The 23,928-nt window shown below is 45.9% G+C and overlaps 3 protein-coding genes across 5 annotated transcripts; all 3 read left to right on the top strand.

Moving 5' to 3' along the window:
• Positions 1-98: 98 nt before the first annotated feature.
• LOC115393852 (putative protein MSS51 homolog, mitochondrial) lies at positions 99-9,330 on the top strand. 2 transcript variants are annotated; one of them, XM_030098968.1, is made up of 7 exons: positions 99-470; positions 2,446-2,617; positions 2,695-2,844; positions 5,477-5,601; positions 5,870-6,433; positions 8,418-8,511; positions 9,093-9,330. In XM_030098968.1, the coding sequence occupies exons 2-7, from the start codon at positions 2,460-2,462 to the stop codon at positions 9,298-9,300; spliced, it is 1,299 nt and encodes a 432-aa protein (XP_029954828.1). In that variant the 5' UTR covers positions 99-470; positions 2,446-2,459; the 3' UTR covers positions 9,301-9,330. The 2 variants fall into 2 exon arrangements, with proteins under 2 accessions (XP_029954828.1, XP_029954829.1); XM_030098969.1 differs by lacking the exon at positions 99-470 and having other exon boundaries at positions 2,385-2,617.
• A 135-nt stretch (positions 9,331-9,465) lies between these two features.
• Positions 9,466-14,416, top strand: LOC115393854 (putative protein MSS51 homolog, mitochondrial). Of its 2 annotated transcripts, none has more exons than XM_030098971.1 (6): positions 9,466-9,599; positions 12,560-12,709; positions 12,805-12,929; positions 13,017-13,580; positions 13,681-13,774; positions 13,866-14,416. In XM_030098971.1, exons 2-6 carry the CDS (start codon positions 12,612-12,614, stop codon positions 14,068-14,070), a joined length of 1,086 nt encoding a protein of 361 aa, XP_029954831.1. In that variant the 5' UTR covers positions 9,466-9,599; positions 12,560-12,611; the 3' UTR covers positions 14,071-14,416. The 2 variants fall into 2 exon arrangements, with proteins under 2 accessions (XP_029954831.1, XP_029954830.1); XM_030098970.1 differs by lacking the exon at positions 9,466-9,599 and adding an exon at positions 11,079-11,146.
• Positions 14,417-15,817: 1,401 nt separating this feature from the next.
• cog7 (component of oligomeric golgi complex 7) lies at positions 15,818-23,461 on the top strand. Its single transcript, XM_030097474.1, has 17 exons — positions 15,818-16,289; positions 17,594-17,742; positions 17,829-17,945; positions 18,897-19,065; positions 19,183-19,265; positions 19,340-19,462; positions 19,540-19,738; positions 19,809-19,936; positions 20,384-20,538; positions 20,628-20,744; positions 20,850-20,915; positions 21,118-21,304; positions 21,415-21,555; positions 21,713-21,796; positions 21,938-22,052; positions 22,380-22,523; positions 22,657-23,461. The coding sequence occupies exons 1-17, from the start codon at positions 16,124-16,126 to the stop codon at positions 22,821-22,823; spliced, it is 2,310 nt and encodes a 769-aa protein (XP_029953334.1). The 5' UTR covers positions 15,818-16,123; the 3' UTR covers positions 22,824-23,461.
• The last annotated feature ends 467 nt before the right edge of the window (positions 23,462-23,928 follow it).

Genomic DNA, 23,928 nt, shown 5'->3' with positions numbered 1-23,928 from the left:
ATGGTTTACACCGAACCCCCCCCCCCCCCCCCCCCCCCCCCCCCCCCCCCCCCGGGAGCTCCTGATGCCAATCTCCACCTCTTCTCCCAAAACCTCCACCTACCCCTCCCTTCACCCCACCCTCCTCTAAATCTTCTACTAAAAAGAGTGTCCACGCTGTGCTTTCCACTCCTCTTTCTCATCTGCTCCCACCTTCTTTTGGGGGCAAATGCCTCCCCCTCCTCCCCTCCTCTCCTCCCCCCCATCCTGTCAAGCTCCCTCTCCCACTTAGTGGTCTCCCCTCTTAACCTCAGATTACAGGGCCGCTCTCTGAGGTGGTGGGGGTTACAGACGTCCAGTCCAAACACTGGCAGGGCTCCATGGAAGAGGTTCTCACATCCAGCATAAGGAGCCGTCACTCACTCTCTTTATCCCGTATCGAGAACCAAGAAAATCATCCAGAAGGCGCCCCGGCTCATCTGAAAGCGAAGGTATGGCCGCTAAAATATCTCTTTACCGATCTGTGTGTTTTGGACGCGCCCGAGGCTTATTTTAGTGAGGTGTGTGTGTGTGTGTGGCCGGGCAGGGTGGAAATGTGTTAATGCGGCGGCTACTCAGGCCGCGGAAGGCATCCTGAAAACCATGAGGGGGTTATCGTCAGGCAGGTGAGGGGAGAAAAGTGAAAACCTGCCTTCCCCCCGAGGGAAATCTGTTCATTCCGAGCTCTCTGCTTCCCTCGGTGCTCTGTAGATATGGAGGAACTAATTAGATATAAGCCTTTCAATTTAGTCTGCACACATGATAAGGCTAAATCACTCCCAAGCAACACTTGGTATGAAATTGAAAAGATACAGAGTTCCCCAAAGTGGAGGAAAACTTTTTTTTTTTTTTTTTCAGTGTTACAGTGGAAAAGGAGCACTGAAGAGTGTCCCAGGGTGATAAAGTCAAGCATTTACCGAGTTAGAGTTTCATTGCATCAAGTTTCAGGAAGGTTTATGGATTGATTCTAAAGCTGGGGAAGGCTCAGCCGCACTTCACTGAGAAGTGTGTGTGTTCACACTGCAATAAACACTGACAGGCCCGCGCTGCCGCCTGCGTGAATTTGCTTTAAACTGGAAGATTTGCATGGTTATATGTTAACTACTGCGTCATGCTAAAGAAAGACCGGAGGAGCTGTGTGTGTGTGTGTGTGTGTGTGCCACCACTGGATGATCACATTTCTCCGGCCCTTATTTTCCCTCATGTAAGGCCAAGTGAATAAATCATGTGACATGCAAACCGGGAGGGGAGGGGAGGAGAGGTGGGGGGATTTCAGTCAAGGGCAGGGGCACAATGACACACACCTCCAAGAACATGCCTGATGGAGCCTCCGCTTGTCTGAGATTTGTGTGATCCCTTTGTCGCGGTGGCCGGCGGGCCGGAGACTCTCTGTCGGGAGTATTTTAAAAGCCTGGTAGTCAGTCCTGGCCTTTTAGTCTTGGGTCTGTAATCTCCACACCGTGTTCCAGTCGGGACAGTGTTGTCTTTCACGTTCAGAATTCGAAGACCCTGAAAGATTCATATTTTACAACGCCGGCCTATCTTTGCACGCGTTTTCCAGAGCTGCGTTGAGGTGTAGTCACTGGTTTTAAATGGCTTTCATAGGTCGAGAAAAATCCAAACCCTGTGAGCTCATCTAAAAGCAGCGCCGGTGTTGTTCTTTCACTGGATGCTTTATCTGAAGAACTCTTGTAAAACTGGGCGTCCTTCCCTCGGCGTCTCGGCGTCACCCGCCCTGCTTCTCCTCATTCGTCAGGGTCCGGCTCTGCTGTGCGTCTGTCAGCACGCCGCGCGCAGCCCACTGATTTGACAGATTTGGTGATTTAGAATGTCAAAGGGGCCTAAACTGAATCCGTGTGCTGTTTTGGGATCCTGTTTCCACGCCGGGGTTGAGTGACACTTAAGCAGAGGATGATTAGGCCTGCTGGACGGCGTTCGCCAGTGATGGGTCAGCACGGGAAGACTTTACAGAAAGGCACAAAGCACAGGAGCGTGTAATCCTTAAATCCTTGCATTGATTTGCATGTGGTCCAAACATTAGACTAATAAACATGCGTCGGCTTTAAGGAATAATGAGAAACTTTCAGTGGTTAGCAGCGAGAAAAGCCTACACCACAGAACTCTTATTATTAAATTAAATACTCAATGTGCAACATACAGAAAAGCAATTAGCACTTTGTAAAAATTCATGAATGATGGGGTCTGTTGTCTCTATAAAAATTGTCAGATTACATGCATTATGACAATATTCTGACTGTTTTAGAAAGATTTTTAGAAAGTGAACAAAACAATGTGTGATTTTGGATAATTTTTTATATCCGACAACATAAAGGGTTGAACTACAAAGAATTACTAACGGTGATCAATTCATTTCACGAAGAAATGTCTTCCTCATTATTTATGCTGTAATTTCTCTCCTAATAAAAGGTCAGAGTCGTAACATGGCGTCCCAGGTCCCGGCGCTGCCCGAGTCCTTCGCCCCGGGGGCGGACACCGTCTTCTCCGACCAGTCGGGCTTTCACTCCCTGGACTCAAACGTGCCCGGCCTGTCTCAGGTGATCCTCGACAAGCTCAACATGAAGGACTATGGAGAATACAGGTGAGCGCTGCTCAGGGACCTGATCGGTTACCTTCTTGTAACTTCTTGACTCACAGTGAGTGCTTTACTCCGATCAGGTCGGCGGTGGAGGGGAAGGTTCGGGGAATCTCGTTCCGTAACTACAAGGAGATGTTCCAGAAGATGGAGGAAACCTTCAAGTTCTGCACCGGCTGCAGCCGACTCCCCGGCCAGCTGGGCGAGGGCCAGAGCCTGAAGCGCTGTGTGAAGTGAGTGAGGTGAAGAGCGACCGCTCCGCGGTGACGGCGGCGCTCGCCGATGTGTTCGGCCCGTGGAGGATAAATCGACGATTAGCATTAATCGTCGATGACAGTCAGAGTATTTTCGGAAAGTAAAACCTAACCCATTGTCCGCCCGGATCTGTCAGCGCGTCTGCGGAGCGTCGGTTTGATGCGGCCATCCAATAGCTGTCATGTGTGAATCATTACCAGTTGCTTTTGTATCGGGCGGCGGAATGATAAGCCGCCGAAGTGAGGACGGCGCTGCAGAGGTGGCCAGTGGCCAGTGGCAAAATATAGCCCAGTCCCCTGGCTGTGATTCATCTCTCCGCGGCTTATTAAACACACTTTAATGAACTTCACAAAGTCACAGCATCTGTGTGTGTGTTGCTAAAACAGAGGATAATAGAGGAGGTAGCGGTTTCCCGCGTGCGAGACACTCTTTCTGGGCGTCTCGTCATTCGGATTCTGGTTTCCTTTTTGGCCGGTTCACACATGCCCGTACTCACTTTATTGCTCGCGCCTTCCCTTGAAATTCTCAGCTGCCAGAGACTCTCTGGCTTCACTCGACAGAAGCGGCCGTTTCGCCGGACGGAAGACAGAACTGCTGAAAAGCGAAACCCTCGAGACCTTTAGCATCGACGTTACGACCGACAATAAAGCAGAGCCTGCTGCCGACACCCTCCTTCCTTTTTTTTATCCGCGCCGCTTTAATTCTCAAATCATTCCCACTCTGACCTGTTTATTAAAGCAGAGATGTCTCAGACTGGAACTTTCGGGGACTCTGTTTTCTCACCTTGCGTTGACTCACTTTTTGCACTTTTAAGCCTCTTTTGTCGGATTAGTTCGCTCATAGTGCTCCATGATGGACACACTGGCTGCTGATTTATTTTATGTAAATCTTGGCGCCTCCGAGGCTACAAATGATTGCGAGGTGAAGTCTGCTATTGCACCGACTGCTGCTCACCGTCATGCACAGAACTGTGGCGGCGACGACGAAAGGCCCACATCCGTGAGCAGAGGCGGAATCGTGCCAGACTCGGCTCAGAGCGGCAGATATTTAAAACAGGACAGAATTCATTATCAGGTCATGGGATTGCCACCGAATGCGAAGGTCAATGTTCTAGATTAATGCCCGAGGCTATTTATGGCCTGGCACAAACAAGACATTCTAGCTGCTGGGCTCTAAAAAAAAAAAAAAAAAAAAAAAAAAAAAAGCTGTCTGGAATATATGTTGCAAGCAGTAAACCCTTTAAAGCTCTTTTAGTATTTGGTGATTTGACACCACCTCGCTTAGGAGGGAAGCATCTTAACAGAATTCACATCTTCAAACATGATATCCCAGCACCTTGAGATGGAGACGATGAAAAGTCCAAAGCAAATAGCTCACATGCGTGTCTCATGTTGTGAAGACGCTTCAGCCTCGACCGCAGAGAACTCAGAGCTTCGATAATGATTTTTAGTTTGTATCGGGGTGTCGAGCAGGCGGGACGTGGGCCAAAACTGCACTGCTGGAGACTTCAATCCAGGATGAGCGAGCAAATTGCAACATTTTCTAATATAGTAATTATGAATTTAAATGAAGGTTGACAATCAGACCTGCTAAAGTGTAAATTCTGTCGAGGTTTTTCAGTTTTCAAGTTTCAAGTCTTCATTTTTCATGGAAAAAAAAAGTTAAATGTTTGACTGCTGCCTGTGAAATATTCAGTGTTGTTCATGTAAAACCTCCACAAAAGAAAAAAAGCATTAAGTGAGTCAGTACATCTGTCTTACTGTAGGGGGCAGTGCTGAGCACACAATTTATACCTTTTTTTTTGCTGTTCCAAATGTTTTCAGCATTTCCAAAATTTTAATTTGATCATGACCACATAAAGTAGTGTGTATTTTTAAAATCACCTCTCTATTAGTGAAAATATTTAAATAGATAATTTTGTATGAGTTAATACTTTAAAAGTGTTTTTGTAATTTTTGAAATCATTTTTGAAATTCTCCATTTTCAATAAAATCAATGAATGCTTTATAAAAAAAACCCACTATCATGACAGATTATGAATGTTCAGACTTTTCTCTGACCGATACCAATTAAACATCTTCCTGTAAGTTTCTGTGGGTGTAGAGAATTCTGATTTAAGATATTTGACACAATCTGTAATCAGTGTGAAAGCCTGCAAGTGAAAGGCGAACCTGAGCTCCTTTTCCATTCAGAAATCTGACTGTGAAAGTCGGTACTTCACCTGAGAAATCAGTGAGGCGCTGGAAAAACGCTACCTGAATTACTACGAGTACAAAAACATAAGCATAAAAGCCACAGCATGAATTTGTGAAAACGTGCAACACCGAAGGCTGATCTGTGAAGAGAAAGGCTTTCTCCAACATTCACTCTCTTTTCCTCGAGAAATGTTGAAATGCAAACGAAAAAAAGCATTAAATGTGAAACGTTTTATGATGTACTTTGCACTTCAGACAGACAAATTGTAGCTGTCGGTATTTCCAGATTATTGTGCGTTCTTTTTCATACACAGAGCCCCAATTTCTTGATGGAACTGAGCTGTGCCTGACCTCTGGTTTGCGTGCTCTCCACGCTCTTCTTTTATGACGTTGCCCCCCTGCTGTGTCCTGACAGGTGTTTGAATGTCTATTACTGCACAAAGGACTGTCAGAAAAAGGATTGGCCCCTGCACAAAAAGTTCTGCAAATCGCTGCGGCTGGTGGCCATCGACAGACTGGTGGAGTGGCTGATGTTCACTGGTGAGAAATATGCAAATGATGTCGGAATTAAAATTCGCCTTGATAGCAGTTTAAGTTAACAAGGCAGAAAAATCCCTGTAATTAAAAGTCATATTTTAACGTTCGGCTGAAAATGAAATGCCTGGAAGGCAAAATGTGACAAAAAAAAACTGGTAATACTCTATTAGTCTGTTTGTAGAATGTTAATTAGTTTTTTCATCTCCTGCTTTTATTTTCTTTAACGAGATGTGAACTCGCCAATAAACTCCAACATGTGTGTTCTTCGCAGGAGATCTCCCGTTCTCCACTGAGAAATGGTCCAGGTCGGCCGCCGAGGTCAGGAGCTGGGACGACTGGCTCCCCATGCAGGGCGACCTGGCGCCGCGTCTGGACGCCATCGCGTCCGGCGCCGGCATGGCCAACCTCTGGAAGAACGCCTCCAGGCCGAGGCCGGACGACGGCGACCTCCGGCAGTCGCTGTGGCGGATCCAGAGCGAGTTCCTCTCCCGGGTCCTCACGGTGGGGATGGCCGTGCGGCAGTTCGGCCTCGACCCGTACGCCAAGCCGCTCACCGTCCACCTGGCGGGAGCGTCCCACAACGAGACCATGGGCGCCAGGCTGACGGACTACGACGAGCTGAACCGCATGTTTCCCGGGCACCAGGGCGTGGAGGTGGTGATGGTGGGGCCCGAGGTGGTGCACGGCCCCATCGTGAGACCCCCCCTCACGGCGTTCGGCCCCCGGCAGAGAGTTTACATCAGTGCCTACAAAGACCTGTACCATCAGTTCTGGGAGGACGTGGTGGAGAAAGGCAGAGCGGCCAGGCCGGACCTGGTGGTCGGATTTCATCCTGGTATGTTTAAAAAAAAAAAAAAACAACAACAACCACAAATCACCTGCCAAATGTCAACATAAAGTCTCGGTTGAGTCCTGAACTTAAAATGCTTTCAAATCAAACAGCGGAGGACATAATGATCGCCGCAGCTATGAATAGAAACAGCTTAGCTTAAGTAGTCAGCTGTCTGACAGAAGCGGTGGCTTGTCTGCCTTTCATGTCCGCCCGACAATCACCTCTTTCAGAGAACGGTAAAAGCAGGAGACGTGGAGCTCGCCGGATCCGGCCCGTTCATTAGCAGCAGGCTTTTATTGGGGATTTGGGTGATTAATAGAAGCAGCTGGGAAGGAGTCTGGCCGGACTTTAAGCTGCCCTTTTGAAAAGGGACACTCAGCCGCTCGCTCTGAATCACGTGTAAAATCATTGATTTGAGGCAGTCCGATCACCTAAAACTGTTCTGATGTGCGAGCGCCGCGGCGTTTCAGACTCAAGGTCTCGGCGTTGTTGCTATCTTTTAGTCCAGTTTCACAACCGCCTCATTAAACGTGGCACTGTAACCCAACACCCTTTAAGCCTCAAACACTCTCTGTTCCTCAACTATTTAACCAGCGAATCAGCACTGTAGCCCTGCCCCAAACGCCCCCATAATCCTCGGCTGAGTTATCGCTGCGGGCTCCGCCGGCGGAGCTGAATATACCGGAATCAGTCGTCCTGCAAGTAAACCGTCTGAGAGCCCATCTGCACTCCAAACTCCGGATTTGACGGAGTGCTGCTCCACGACCCTGTTTAAGCAACAGAGCGTCAAGGAGGCTGTCAGAGGGAATAAGAAAAGTGGGTGTTTGCGCATGTGAAAGTCATAAGCGAAGGAAAATGAGAAAGGAATGCTGGGAGCAGATATATGACGTTGACCTTTGAGGATCTGTGAGCTCTGACGTCTTCCATACATTCAGAGAAGCTTCGAGCGACACGTTCATTGCTCTGCAGTGTGTGTTTCCACACGGGGAAATGCTTTTAATCTGTGAGCATTACCACCACCTCTACCCGGCGCACGGTTGAAATCCCGGCTCGTGCCGGGCAGCTTCCGCTGCCATTAACAGTCCGACTGTGGCCTCTCTTTGTCACCTTATCTCCTGGAGGTCTGAACCTCTTAACACTTAACTCCCTGTTAAATTTTTGATCGTGATGAGAAGCGTAACCTCTGGGATGTTCATATCATGACATGCATTATTAAAATCGAAATCCCTTCTCCAAACGGCACGAAGCCGTCCATGGCGGCCTGGACCGCAGTAATCTGTCTGAAGGGCAAACTTTTCACCGTTCTGCTGCTCGGAAAGCTTTCCGCTCAAACAGCTCAGCGTCGGCGTTTGGGAAAAGCGACATCTGTCAGTTAATATGCCGCAGGATTATGTGTCCAGCCTATCTTAAATATAGCCGGACCGCTGCTGCAAATTGTTTATGCGACTCAGCGAGAATGTCATAAATTTTCAGCTGGTTCGGTGTGAACAAGCCTCCTTAAGTTCGGCAGAAGTCCTCGGGCGCTTCGCTCCCGTCGTCACTTCCAGCAATAAACAGGCGTGGGCCTCGGAGGAATTGTGTTCCAGCTAAGAAAAGAAAGACGAGGCCAGCTGGAGGCTAATCAAGAGTAATCTGTTCGATCTTCACCTCAACGCTCCGCGTGTCAACTTCCACACTCCGAACGGAGGGAGGACGGCGGCAGCTCCAGAGCTTTGTAGTGTCGGCGTCGCTCAGCCGGCTCGCTTTCGGGGCGGAGCTGTTAGCAGTGTGTTCGTAGCAGGCGGTGGAAGGAGGGCGGCGCCGAGCAAAACAGGAGCAAGGTCGGTCGTTAGCATAGTTTAAAGTTGTTCTCAGCTAAATGGAAAAGGTTCTGTTCAGTAGCTAGAATAAAGACTTACACTGACCTCTAGTGGCTGTGATGATTATGACGAAAGCATTGGAGGGAAATTAAAAGCACATATCTGACATGCATTCATCTATATTTCAGGGTTTCATGCTAACCAGGGTCTCGTCGAAGGCTGGCTGCCCACTCTTCTGCTGCTCAGAGACTACAACATCCCCTCCTTTTTCACCATGTACAAGTAAGCCACATCTCAGATTGCTTCTTTTGCGTTCCGTTGCATAAATCATGGCTGTGGTGAATATTTGAACGTCATCGCGCTCGCGGGCCTCATTACCTTACCTCGCGTACCAAGTGTAAACTCACCCAGAGAGCAGATGTCAGAACTGGTAAATACGGACAAATTCACTGCACCTCTTTAACGGGAAGGTCTTGTTTACTCCCATGATGCATTTGATCCACCTGCTCCTCTCCTTGCTGACCCCGCCGCTGCAGTCATCCGTCACAGCACAGTTATTGTTGCCCAAAACCCGAATCGCACTCCTCTCCGTCTTCTCTGCACGCCTCTTTTCTCTAGTGGCAAACGCCGCTTCCCTGTGTGCACGGAGGCGATGATAAAGCGGAGATCTGTATCCTCCACTGCAGGCGCTTTCAGCAAACTGCCCCTGCAGAGTGTAACCCGATGAAACTGGCGAGTGTCCGACCGTGTGTTTCTCCCGTCGGTGTCTCTGCGGGGGCGTTGGGTTTCTCGCCGGATGTCTCATGAGCATAATGACACAGAGCGCACCTGGTGAACTGATTTCTCCTCCTGTCCCCTTGCAGTGAGATGGAGCTCAAACACTCGCTGCAGATCCTGCTGGAGCTGGAGATGCACATCAGGGACAGCGGGTCCAATCCGTTCTCCTCGCAGAAACCCGAGCAGGTCCAGGCCTGTCCCAACAAGCCTCCGGTCTACTGCAACTCCCACTACGTCCGTTTCCAGGGACTGCTGCCCTGCGAGGACTTTGAGGGGCCGGCGGCCGACAGCTAACGGCTCATCATCAACCATGATGGACAACCACAACTTGCGCCCTTCTCAATAAACCCCCTAAACTCTGCTTTTCTGACGCATAAATACGGACGCTGAAGCCTATTCTTGTGCTCTGCGAGGCTCTTCAAAATGAAAAAATGCACACTCACAGCGTCGGAGTCCTATTTAACACTGTCCTTTCAATCTGATTCTCCCTAACGAGAAGTTAATGAGGCAGATGCCAAAGTCACTCATCGCTCATTTTCCGGGATGATGGCACCAGCTTGACGCCATCGGCCGAAGCCCTCCGGTGCCTCAAGGTGACAGGCTTGGTGAATATAAAGGGCCTTTGTTGTACGGGCAAAATCAGACCAGAATCGGTTCATTTGATAGCTTTCTGTGAGTTCCTCTGCATCAATGTCCAGATCTCACTGGAGCCGCACGAAACAACATCACGACTGAACCGTCTTTTCCCTCTTCATGAGGAAATTATGCAGGTTTCTAAACAGGCAATAAATGCATGTTTAATGACAAGTGTAGAAAACTTATGATACACAGAGAAGAATCATGCAAACACAAGGAGAACATGCAAATTCCACACTGGAATGAGACCATTAAACCGCTGTGCAGCCTCAAGGCAAGACCCAGGAGACCAGACCCAGAATAACAAGTTTTCTCTCACACTGAGTGAAAGTCTCTCGAGTCATGTGGCAGTTGTTTTTTACAGATAAGCGTTATTTAGCTACAGTAACACCTCGCCACACAATGTAATCCAGAAAAAACAGCGAGAGCCTCCGCGTTAAGAATTCCCAAGAGATAATTCATTGCCTGTCTGACACGTAGCAGAAGCTGAATAGTGCTTATCGCTGCAGGAAATCTTATACAAGACAGTATTATATTGCAAGGCATGGGAAAATTGAACGATTTTATCTTTACAGATGCAGTGCAAATTGCACTTTATGACCATTAAATCGGTTGTAAATAATTCAAGTGGTTCGTTTTTGTTGTTGCTGCATTCGTCAAAGCAAGAAATGGTTTGGTTCTATTAGTAAAAACATAATAAGAGAGTCTGAATATTAAAGATGCAAAGGGTGCAGTGTTACCACAGCGATCTCTATAGATGGCTTAAAGAGTCAATTTTAGGAAATAATTAACATGAATTATCACATCACGGTGGATAGATGGTCGCTTTTCTTTCAGAAGCCAATCTCATAAGGGACTGTGATGAAAGTGGAGAGGATCTGATCCTTCTTTAAATTTTAACCACCTCTGTGAGGAATCATTTTCTGTGGTTCTTGATAAAGAGCCTCAACAGTGCGACACAGACCTCTTGTGGTCGGAAGTAGGAAATACAAGCGGCAAAGTACAAAAACACTGCATGCTTGATAAGCCGCAGGTCAAAGGTTGTGGTCTCTGTCTCTGGGGTTTTATCATCCAAATATAGAGGAGGACAAGTGTGAGGATGCCTGAGGATTTACCTGTCATTTACCTGTTTACGCTCACATCGAAGGAGAACGTGTTTTTTTATTTTGCATATATATATGATCGAGCGTTTGTGTTCACTAAAGATCTTATTGTCATTAAAACAGCAAATTCAACAATCGAGATGTATTTCTGAGCAGGGAAAATCTGCATTAACGGTGAAATCTGCACGTCACTCTCCATTTCATAACACTGGTGCACTCCTTGCGAAGTCGAGAACAGTCTTGATTTGTCAGACATTTCTCGAAGTGTGGGTCCAGGTGCTATATCTGGCCCGCCACCCAGCAGGCCGCTCACATGTCAGACCAGGAGCAGCAGAGGGAGAAAGCAGCAGCTGAACGAGGCCTGACTCATTCACACAACTTCGTATGGCTGAAACTGAGAGGTAGGCGGAATGTGCTTTGCCTCATTTAATTGCAGGTTGGTTTTAATTTTGGAACGCATTTCTGAATGTACCCGCTCACCTTCCAGCGATATGAAAGAAATGACGGGCGCGAGGAGCCGTGCACAGCGGCAGGGCCTGATCTGCACGTGCCCACCACTCACACTTTCCCCGTTTTTTTGTGTATGGATTCACTCCTCTGTTCTCTTCCTGTTCGACTTGTCTCCACTGTAAGCTTCAAGCGGTTCCTTGTTTTGAACACTACGCCCTTCACACAGCGGCAGTTGTTCTGGTCTAATAATAGAAGCTCGCAGCCTTTAAGGAGCGCACAGTTTAACACAGTTTGAACAAGAATGGACATTTAAATGAACAAAACGTACCATTCTGTTGTGTGTAGTCCAACATCAAGTGCTTTACAATAAGGTTAAAAGTGTTAAACATGCTTTTCTCGGTGTGATGGGTTATTGAATGAGCTGGTGAATGTCTGACAGTCAGTATCTGCAGGAACATGACCTTGTCTGAATGAACATTCAATCACGGTTGTAAAAAAATTGATTACTTTTATTATAATATTGACAAGTTAATCTCTTATTGGCAATTATAGCAGTCGATGTTGAAGTCCTGTTTACATGAACTGAAACTAATCATGCTTTATTAAACACCTTGGGGGAATTCCTCTCCAATCAAATCAATCTTCATTATCTAAATGTACTCATCCCAGCCGCATTAGGGTGCTCCGGGGAGCTGATGGGGGTCAAGGGTCTTTCTCAGAGACCCACAGTGATGACCTGTCCACTGTGGGATTCAAACCTGCAAACGTCTGATCCCAAGTCTGCCTCTTTAGCCTCCAGTCATCCACATCTTCAATAAAGTGATCAGTGTGGGTTTATATACAATCGCTTTATTAAAAGATAAAGAGAAACAGGTCACGAGCTGTTTTCTTAAAGACTCTTCAAAACATTTTTTTAACAATATATGATTCAGTCACCTTCTGTTGCAGCAGCCCACAATGCCGTGTGGCTCCCTGCTCTTTCACACTGCATCCGCAATGCGTCGCTCCCTCACGACGGACTCTGCAGGTTGTGGGCCCACGTACGCCTCCCACATGTCTGGTTTAGTGCGGACCCTACCGGGACATGTGGATAACCTGGTGAAAACCATCCCTGGGCTTGGCTCCAGACAGGAGTCCCAGCGACTCTCAAAAAATTCAAATTAGACAGGATCTTCTTCCAATCCCCCGATCCCAATCTTCTCATGGGGTCCTTAAAATACCGAGGAGTTGGAGCACTATGCTTTAATTGGAGTGAATACTGAACAGTACAATAGTCATTCAACAATCGGTCAGTTTTTTTGTCTGTTCTTTTTTCCTTTTCTGAATTTTAGTCCACCTATTTTTGTCTGCTTTTCTCTTTCCAGAAATGTTGCCGACACCAAGGCCAAACCTTTGGCCTTCAAGTCCCAAAAAGAGATGTTCGAGAAGATGGAGGAGTCTTTTAAAATCTGCGCCTGCTGTGAGAAGCGGCCAAACCAGCTCCCAGACCCACAGAGCCTGAAGCGCTGTGCCAGGTGGAAACAACAAAAACACAGATTCACATAATCAGCATGAGCTGGAAGGACCCTTGGACACCAGACAACTCAGAGTGTATTCTCTTTTTCCCCAGATGTTTGAACGTTTACTACTGCTGTAAGGACTGTCAGAAAACTGACTGGCCGAAGCACAAGAAGTTCTGCTCACAGCTGCGCCTCGCCGCCATCGACAGGGTCGTGGAGTGGCTCGTTTACAAAGGTAAAGTGTGGATCAGACAAACGCCACACAAACGACAGCGAGACACTCCCACCGATGCTGATGTTCTTCTTTCGGGTCTCTCGACAGGAGACCTGCCGTTCCCCACAGGAAAATGGTCAAAGCCCCAGTCGGAGGTCAAAGGTTGGGACGACTGGCTCGCCATGCAGGGAGATCTCACAGCGCGACTGGATCCCATCTTAAACGGAACGAACATGAGAGACTTGTGGGCGGACGCCGGCCGGCCCCGACCCGACGACGGCGACCTGAGGCAGTCGCTGTGGAGGGTTTGCAGCGAGTTCTTCTCCCGGCCGCTCACGATCGCCTGGGGGATGCGGCTGTTCGGCCTGCAGCCCCTCGCCAGACCCCTCACCGTCCACCTGGTGGGAGCGGGCCAGAGCGAGACGCTGGCGGCCCGGCTGAGCGACTACGACGAGCTGAACAACATGTTCCCGGGACACCAGGGCGTCGAGGTCGTCATGGTGGGACCGGAGGTGGCGAGCGGCCCCGTGCTGAGGCCCCCCCTCAGGGCGTTCGGCCCCAGGCAGAGGGTCTTCCTCAGCGGCTACAGGGGCCTCTACCATCAGTTCTGGGAGGAGCTGGTGGAGAAAGAGGAAGCCGCCAAGCCGGACCTCGTGATTGGATTTCATCCCGGTGAGAAGAGCAGCACTTCCATGACACCATCACATTTCTCTTTTGCATTGTATTTAAATTGAGTTACTGATTTTGGCTTTTCTCCAAATCCTGTGTGAAGGGTTCGATGCGAGTCAAGGCCTCGGTGAGGGCTGGCTTCCAACACTGCTGCTCCTCAGGGATTATGAGATTCCTTCTCTTTTCACGGCTCTCAAGTGAGTGTTGGCGCTGCGTCCTCACAATATAAACATATACAGTATACGGTATTGGCTGAAGTGAACACTGCCTCCGGTTTTGCACCTGCAGTGAGACTGAGATGACGTATTCCCTGCAAATCCTGCTGGAGCTGGAGATGGACATGAAGGGCAGCGGAGCCAATCCGTTTGCGTCGCTGAAGCCAGAGGTGGTGGGCTCGTCTCTGAACAAAACCCCCGTCTACTGCAACTCCCACTACTTCTGTTTCCAGGGGCTGCTGGAGTCTGTGGAGTTTGAGGACCCAGAGGACGCCTAACCAAATGACATGTGACTTCAGGACTGTGTTTTGCTTTTTAGACTGGAAGCTCATGTTTTGTTTTGTTTTTTTAAGTGCTTTATTAATTCTCATAAAACTTCTCTGTTTTGCTACTTTTTTAAGCTGTTTCTGTCATTAGAATAGTATCACCATCAGTTTCCTTGTTGAGTACATGTGTGAGCTTTTGATATTTGCATTTTTTTATCTCAGACTTCCAGAAGTATGAAAATTGAATTCACTGTCTGTGAGCTATTTCAACTAAATCTAGTTGTAAAAGTAAAATAAATGAGTTAATATTTGTAAAAGTCTGCTGGTGCATTTCAGTACAAATGATCTAAATGCTGGGATATCAACACAATTTTGCAAAATTTGTATTTTTTTATATTTATTCTGTGAATATCTGATAAGCAATATGACATAGTTACACTTTTTTTATTATTACGATTAGTTACTTACTATGTTGGAATATCTGCCGTCTTACATTATTTTTGTCAAAATGAATCAATATTTAAATTCAGTGCGTTGGCTCCCAAATTATTATGTAGCAAATATTTTAACAAAACATTTAGTATTCATTCAGTGTTTATTATTTGTGAGAAATATTCTTTCAAATGAGAAAAGGAAAACATTTAAAACATTTTTAGGGACACAAACATTTCAGTCATCAAACACATCAGATTTCCATCTTTAAAATTACTCTGAAGTCCATACAGTGCATGAAGAAGTCAAAAATTGGAAACTGAAATATCACTCATAATAATAGTGTTAACATTTTCACTGGTTTACCAGCTCAACAATATGATTATATATATTATATATTATATAATATATCAAATTTTACTCTTTATCAAGAGAAGAGAATTGCGAGAAATTCAGTTTTGTCTTGAAGAACCTTGGTGACATGTTGAGTATAGGAACAGATCTATAAAAGTGCAACTTTGGCTTGACCAATTATTTGTTTGTTTGTTTTTTGTCTTTAACAGAAGATTTACTTAAATTAACAATCTCCGATCTCTAAAAGTGCTACAATTATAGCTCTTGAAGGTGATGACCAGCTGCTGCAGCCACTGGAGCACATCCTTTGTCACATCTTTCTCTCAGTAAAGGCTTGCCTACGTCAGACACATCAGTCCTGTATATTGTGACTGTCATCTTGTACAAGCAGCATCTGAGTCTCCAAGGAGCTCACATGAGTGAGTTAAGGGTGTAGTTGTTCGTGTTCTCACCTTACAGCAAGAAGATCCGGATTCAAATTCCATCTGGGCCTTTGTGTGTGGAGTTTGCATTTTGTCCCTGTGTGTGTTTGGGTTTCCTCTTACAGTGCAATGTCATGTATATGAGGTTCATTAGTAACATAGGTGTGAAAGTGAGTGTGTGTGGTTATCTGTCTCTGTGTATTTGCCCTGTGCTGGTCTGGTGACTTGTCTAGGGTCACTCATCGTCCTGGGATTGGCTTTAGTGCCCAGCAACCCTGCATATATATATATATATATATATATATATATATATATATATATATATATATATATATATATATATATATATATATATATATATATATATGATGAAATTAAATTGTGGGCGGATGGATGGATAATAACTTGCTGGCTGGTTCTTGTAATAGTTTCAATTATTTTATTCAATGACTGCATAGTGGTGTTGTAGTCACATATACATTTTTTTTAATCTCACGGTAGGACTTTTTTGGAAGCGGTCACTTGCATCAGCACTTGTTTGCGGGGAAGTTAAATCAGAGCGCACATGCGGAAGTTGTTGTCAGTGTTTAGCTCTTTTCAAGCATCAGACATTTAAAGAACATGCTTTTTCTTTTCTCTCTTTGAAACCGTGGACTATAACGGAAATAACTCTGGAGGAAGCCGTCGCATTACTGGAACTATATTTAGTTGTCATGATAATTTCATTTTCCTGGGCGATTTATTTTATTTTCCTGTCCAAACCTCTGTTTGGGAAACATTAGCTAGCTGCTAGCATGGCTCGATGACAGTGTGACAGGATCGGGTTTGGTTTTGGCTGTCGCTCCTGAGACACGAAGATGGATTTCTCTAAATTCCTGGACGACGACTTCGACGTGAAGGACTGGGTGAACGGCGCCTTCAAGGTGGTGCAGAAGGAGGCTCCGGGGAAGGCGGACACACACGCAGCCACTCTGGTCATGAAGCTGCAGCTCTTCATCCAGGAGGTCAACAACGCCATCGAGGGTCAGTAAACTGAGTGGTTCACAGGACTGCGTTTGTTTTAATCTGTTTTTCAGCACATCACTTATGAGCTGCAAAAGCGTGTTAGCTGTCAGAAAAAAAAATTGCATTGCCACGTCATTGTTATTGCATGTAATAAACATTTGGTTGTTCCAGTCTTCAACAGTCTGTTACCTAAACCTGACAAATTAGGGTTGGCCTGTTTTTAAGTTTACAAAAAATGTCTGACAAAAACTGCAACATTACGACTTCATACTTGATTGTGTACTCTGGGATTACAAGGAGACAAAATGAGGGTAAAGTACATCTACACAAAGAGATCAATGTTTTCTGAGCACTTGTCACCATCCAAAACTGATGGATTGGGTTGTGAGAAGAAATTTAAAATACACAGACGGAACATGCTTATTCCTCACAAAAACGTATTTTTGGTCAATGACTTTACATTGTGTGTGATACGTATGTTATGGGAAAAATATAATTTTCCATCAAGGTCGGAAAAAAAACTTTTGCAGTAATTTGATAAAATTTGCTACCACTTTTTTTTTTTTTTTTTTTTTTTTTTTTTTTTTTTTTAAGATAATCTGTTTTAGGTAGCAGAGAGTAGTCATCTCCTGTGAAACTGAATTATTCATGAAAAATTAATCCAATTCAATAAAATACTGTTTGGGATTTATGAGATCTGTTCTTAATAAACATTAAAAAAAATGAAAATGTTACTAAGACAGTTCGTTTTTATTATTAGTCTAAACAAGGTTTAGTGTGGTTAAGTGTTTGAGCCTTTGCTGTAGCTCTCATCTTGTTAAACAGGTATGAATGTTATAGTCATTAAACCTGCTCAGTGAATCACAAACCTCATCTCAAACAAACAGTGCCGATTTAACGTGTGTTTCGAGGTTGTTCAGATGGATCTGACTCTATGTCAGCACGTCTGTTGATCAAATGAAACGGTCACAAATGTGTAAGTGAATTTCAGACTGCATATTTGCTTCAGCATCGCAATGCTACAGCAATCAGAAACCCAGATGTACTTGATGTAAGGTGTCAAATTTCCAGTTTTCAAATTTAAAGGTGTGAATTGAAGGTTCACTCAATCATTAGTGTAATTAAAGGTTTAGTTTTAAAATGCTGCAATTAACAATTATACCATTATTTACATAATTTTATTGAGTCTTATATTTTCACAAACTTTGCTGTGAAGCAAGGTTTGTACCACAATCTCTTTTAGATAATAGTATTAAACTAATAAGATCCTCCTGTGCCTTTTGATGAATGAAAACTTACCGACTGTGTGTTGTTCTGTGAAGAGAGCAGCAATCAGGCCCTTCAGAATATGCCCCGAGTGCTGCGGGACGTGGAGGCTCTGAAACAGGAGGCCTCCTTCCTGAAGGAGCAGATGGTTCTGGTCAAAGAGGACATCAAGAAGTTCGAACAGGACACTGTGCAGTCCATGCAGGTCTGTGAGCTCTCCATCTCTTCTGCTATTTTGATCGAAAGGACGTTGAGTGTTTCAAGTGAATGTTTTTGGATGGTGTTGGTCAGGTCCTGGTGGAGATAGATCAGGTGAAGAGTCGAATGCAGCTGGCAGCAGAAGCCCTGCAGGAAGCAGACAAGTGGAGCACGCTGAGTGCAGACATCGAGGAGACCTTCAAAACACAGGTATTGATAAAGTTGCGGCAAGACTTCCTGTTATATAATTATGTTAGTCTGGCTTGTTGCTTAGTGATATTAAGCCTTAGTTAGTCATCCTGTTCCATGTAACAGTTCTGTATAACAGCCTCCTGCAGACACAAACCTTTTCCTTAGTGTTCTGTATTAGCTGATTTACGTGTGTTACCTCCTACAAATACCAGAATCCCCCATTGTCTTGGGATTCTGAGGGTCTTTTATGTTTGTAGAAACATATTTATCTTCTATGGAGCAACAATAGAGTCTATAATGGACATGTTGTTAACGTGGTTCAACAATATGACAGTCAAATGTAAAGCCCAGATTAAATGGCAGACAAACTCATGTTAGGTCCCCAAAAATTCCTCCCCACACCCCCAACAATCTCATTGAGCAGATGACCGTGAGACGGTCCATAGGTGTTTTAGCAGACACATCTACGATACCCGGGACAAATCAGGAGGATGATACAGAGCGCCTCTGTGTAAACACAGCCAGTACAAACATCGCTTCATCTCTCGTTCAACTAAATTAAAAAGCCAGTGAATGGCAGAGGAGCCAGCCTGGAGTTCCACAGCCAGCTGGGATCTGCTCCAGTGACCCTGAATAGGATACATTCTTATTAATTAAAAACAAACGGATGCATGTCACACAGCAGGCCCCGAAGGCTCCATCCACTGGAGAGCATTCATGTTTGTCACATTTAGTTCATTTCATTGTTTTTAGCCTGATCTTATTGCCTCTGTGAATTTATGATTGTATGTTTTAGATCTTTAGGTGTGATTGTATTTGAATGTCTTTGATTTTACCTTTATTTACCTTTATACCTTTATTTTAACCTTCATTGTGTTGAGAAAAAGACAATAAAATCCTAAATTCATGATTAGTACTTCCTATTTTTGATGATGTTGACAATCATACTGATTTCTTTTTTGCTCCCAGGACCTTGCAGTGATTTCCTCCAAGCTGACCAGCATGCAGAACAGCCTGGCCATGCTGGTGGACACGCCGGACTACTCTGAAAAGTGTGTTCACTTAGAGGCCCTGAAGAACAGACTGGAGGCCATGGCCAGCCCACAGATAGTCGCAACCTTTAATTCCATGTCTATAGGTAGGAGCCCCGGAGAAAAGCCTCTTCATTTTCATTGCGATTCCGTCTTCCTCGTCGAGTGTTTGCTTCAGTTTGCCGCGAGCACACACACGCTTATTTGGATTTTCCTCTCTGCAGACCAAGCGAAGCTGTTTGTGAAAGTCTTCACGGAGATCGACAGAATGCCTCAGCTTCTGGCGTACTACTACAAGTGTCATAAGGTAAAAAAAAACATTAACATTCTCCTGGACTTCAGGTGTGAGCCAGGCATTAACGTGTGTTTTGCCGTCACCAGGGACAGTTGGTGAGCGTGTGGCAGGACCTGTCTCAGAGTGAGCTCAGTCTCAATCAGCAGCTGGCCGAGTTTTATGACACCTTGCTCTCGTCGTGGCACACTCAGCTGCAGTGGAGCAGCCAGGTGAGACACCGATAGACGCGGGTTTTCACTCCGGCGACGAGATACGACGCTGACTCGTTCTTTTTTCGTCGCGGCAGGTGTTTAAGAACCCGTACGAAGTTGTGACGGTGCTGCTGATCCAGACTCTGGGGGCCATGGTGCCTTCGATCCCCGTATGCCTGAGCTCGTCCATGGAGCGTGCAGCACAGGAACAGCGGCTGGACACTCTGCTGGAACTGCATCAAACCGCGTCCACGTTCGGACACGGCCTGGAGGCCGCCATGCTGCCACACCTGGGTCTGTACACACAGAGGAATAAAAACACGGAGAGGGAAGAGGCGTGTTCTCATGTTCTGCTTCTTATCAGGTGAAAACAACCTGCTGAAGGTGACCGAGCTGGTCTGTGCTCTGTATGATCCCTACAAGCCTTACCAGCTGCAGTACGGAGACCTGGAGGAAAACCACCTCCTCATTCAGATCAGTGCTATTCCTCTGGTGAGAACACACACACACACACACACACACACACACAGAGAAAAAATAGCATATTGGTCTGAATATAAGGCTGTATAGGATGATGTGCTGTGGGAGGAGCAAGAGGAACCGGAATGTGAAACCTTTAATAGCAGGAGATGTGTGTGAGGATCAGGTTCAGCAGTCAGGAAACATCTGAGTTCAGAGAAGTTGCAGAGTTAAACACGTGTCTCATTATCAGTATTAGAAACAGCTGTTTAGTTCCTGTGTTTTTACTGACCTTCAGAGAAGACTGTTTTTTTTCTAATGTGAGCCTTGTGAAGAGTCGTCACTGATATTCAGATCAATGATGTATTTATTTGAAATTTTAATTTACCACACCTTTGGTTTTTCCCATTTTTTTTTTCTGTCTCTCTTTGTCTATACTGTCTTTTGCTTCACACCCTCCATCTTCTCTCTTATCTCCAGGAACACGGGGAGGTAATCGACTGTGTGGAAGAGTTGAGTCACTCCGTAGGAAAGTTGTTTGGACTGGCCAGTGCAGCCGTGGATCGCTGCGTCAAACTGACTGATGGACTTGCCGTGTGTGGCCTCCTCAAAGCTCTCAAAGCCCTCTTCACCAAGTAAAAAGCCTTTCTCTCCTCTATTCCGTCTTGTTAAGTGGGAACCACTCTCCCGGCTTTGAGCGCACACGCTGCCCTGTGCGTTGCAGGTACGTGTCCGACTTCTCCACGACGCTCCAGTCCATCAGGAAGAAGTGTAAACTCGAAGATATCCCCAGTTCATCAGGTTTCCAGGAGGACTGGACAGCTTTCCAGAACTCCGTCAGGTTAATATTTCTCTCTGATATGTGAGGTAATGTATTCTCATTGTAAATTATTGATTAAAAACTGCTCTGTGTTTTCTCTGTGTGTGTGTGTGTCGGTCCCTGCAGGATCATTGCCACGTGTGGAGAGCTGCTCAGACAATGTGGGGCGTTTGAACAGCAGCTATCAAACAAGTGAGAGGAATGCCACACACTGAATATGGTTTTTGTTGCTCTAGGAAACATTCAGCTTCTATTTAAATGGCAAACACTGTGTAAAAAGTCACAATAAGAGCATCTGGGTGTTCACACTGTACATGCTGTCATATATACATAATGTATATATTGTCTTTGCGATTTAAACACGTGCCTCATTGGCGATCGACCCGTCCTGCAGGATCCTGGGAACGGCGGGAAAATACCTGTCTGAGTCGTACAGCCCTCGCAGCCTGACGGGCATCCAGGAGGCCACCTCCACCGAGAGGAAGAGCGCCACCAAGAACCCGTGGCAGGAATACAACTACCTCCAGAGGGGCAACGTCGCCGAATACAACAACCTCATGGAAGTGCTGTACTCGTTAAAGGTCCGCTCCAGGCTTGAAGCGTTGACGCCTTCTAGAGGGAACAGTTGTAATTGGTTTATCACACGCCTCCTCCTGCTGCACTCACGCTGCCCCTTTCCTTCGCCTCGCAGGAAAAAGGCACAGGGAACTCCAGCTTGTTAGCGGAACCCAGAACCGCTCTGACCAGACTCAATCAGCAGGCGAACCAGCTGGCCTTCGACTCTGTCTTCCTGCAGATCAAACACCAGCTCTGCCTCGTCTCAAAGATGGAGGTAAAGCCGCATGTCAGGGTTCCACGTTATTTGATTTGAACCGCTAACAGATAAGATCTGAGCGCTGTGAGCTTTAGGATTCGCCTCTGCGGACGTGCTTCTGAATGTAGGCCGTATGGTAGCTAATAAAATCTGATCACATGCTGCTGGATTTCAGAATCAAGAGGGACCCGGTTTAGGAGAGAGCTACACTGAAGACCTGCCTAATTTCAGCCTGTCGCCACAGGAGTACATCACAAATGTGAGTCAGGTTGGACTTTAATGAAGGTTGTGGCATTTTAATGATGCTATTTTCTTAATTCTTTCACTATAACATTCAAATTTGAAAGAACTCAAGAAAATCAGACAAATGTATCACCTCTCATGACTTCCTCTCTTCCAGATAGGGCAGTACCTGATGTCTCTGCCTCTCCACCTGGAGCCCTTCGTGACACAGGAGGATCCGGCGTTGGAGATGGCATTGCATGCTGGGAAGCTGCCGTTCCCTCCGGAACAAGGTCACTAACAGATCAACATCCTCATGTCAGCTTGCTTTTCGATGTTTTCCACATCCATCCATCCAGCTGAGAGTTCCGGCCGGTAGAGTAGAGTACAACCAGAAAAGGTCACCAGATAGAGAGACAGACAGTCTCACACACACACACACACACACACACACACACACACACACACACACACACACACACACACACACACACACACTCACACATGCATTCACATTGACATAACATACCGTTAATGAGTGTGACTAGACAAAGCTACAGAGATGAGAATCAGTGATCTGGGTCACTTCCTACATGTGTCTTGTGTTCCTTCTTTTCCAGGTGATGACCTCCCCGAGCTGGACAACACTGCAGACTACTGGCTGGGCTCCATCGCTCGTGCCACCATGCAGACTTACTGCGACGCCATCTTGCTCATCCCCCAGCTGAGCCCACATTCCACCAAGCAGTTGGCCACAGATATTGGTACAGGAGTTTAACCCTTTATGCAAACACACTATTGACATGTGGCGGTGGATGTTGCAGTGATGCATTGAAGAGTCGACCACATGTTTAGTCAGTCATTTGGGTTGACGATTTCTCGCTTTGCGCCCCTCAGACTACCTGAGCAATGTGATGGACGCCCTGGGCCTGCAGCCCTCACGCGCCCTGCAGCATATCGTCACGCTACTGAGAGCGAAACCCGAAGAATACAGGCAGACCGCCAAACTGCTGCCTCGACGACTGTCCTCCACCATCGCTGCACTCCGCTGCATCGACTACTAACAGCCTGGGCGAAGGAGGACGACTCCCAGAACGGCACTGAAGGCCTTCTGTGCTGTAAACAAACAGAGGAATGTGATATCAATAGGAGCGGGTTTACATGTAAACGTTCCTCGTCTCAGATTTGCTTGATGTATCTGAGTTAGGGCTACAGCGTATTAGGGCATTTCTGTCTACTTGAGGGGGGTTGTGGGAATGTTGGGAGAAAATCATGGCAGTTACGGCTTTTTATTTTTTTTTTCCTCAATGCGTTGTTATTGATCAGAGTTCCATTGATGTCTCACCGCAGTGTCGATGCCTTCAACTCAAGCCAAATGGTTGTTCTGACTTGTCATTTTTGATTTCTGCATTCATGAGGTAGGGCAGCTTCATAGCATTTATGAAAACATATATGACCAATATATTTGATACACGTACTAATATAATTATTTGTGGCTATTAAATTATATGTAGTAATATTTCTGATATGAGCTTTATGGATTTTTGTTTACTTGGCTTCATTTTCAATATTTAACTTGCAGGTTGAAGAGGACGGTGGTCTATTTCTTTGTTGTTGTGGTATGGGATGGACTAATATGGCAGGTGTTCCATATTTGTTCATGCAGTATTGTGAAAATGTGTACATAAAACATTGACATCAACACTATAAGGGATCATGGGGTTTTTCTTCCACTTCAGATGAGACACTGACAGACTTTTCTTTTTAGCACAATCCCTGTGGAGATGTTGAAATTGTGTCTATTATCTAGAAGCGCCTTGTTTTACCGTTCTGCCTTATGAACTGAGGCTGAATGTATTTTGCACCCCTGAATGATGCAAATTGGTAAGTCTCTCAGTTAACTGTCTGGGGAACTGCAAGAAGGAATAAAAGAGTGTCACATAAGGCAAGGCTCCAAAATGAGAAAAAATCCCTAAATATTTTTGGCCTAAAATCGTTTAAATTAGAAAACAAGGCTATTATTATTATTATATTAATATTATAAAATACTAACAAAAGGCTACTTTCTAAAATTATGCTATAATACAGTTCTGTTAAATTTCATGAACCACTGTTGTGACGGTCACGAGCCGTGCAGGAGCGGGACCGGAGGCTCACGAGCCGTCCAGG

This window comes from Salarias fasciatus, chromosome 8, assembly GCF_902148845.1.
Source record: "Salarias fasciatus chromosome 8, fSalaFa1.1, whole genome shotgun sequence".
Lineage (NCBI taxonomy): Eukaryota > Metazoa > Chordata > Actinopteri > Blenniiformes > Blenniidae > Salarias > Salarias fasciatus.
This window is presented reverse-complemented; position numbering and strand designations above follow the sequence as displayed.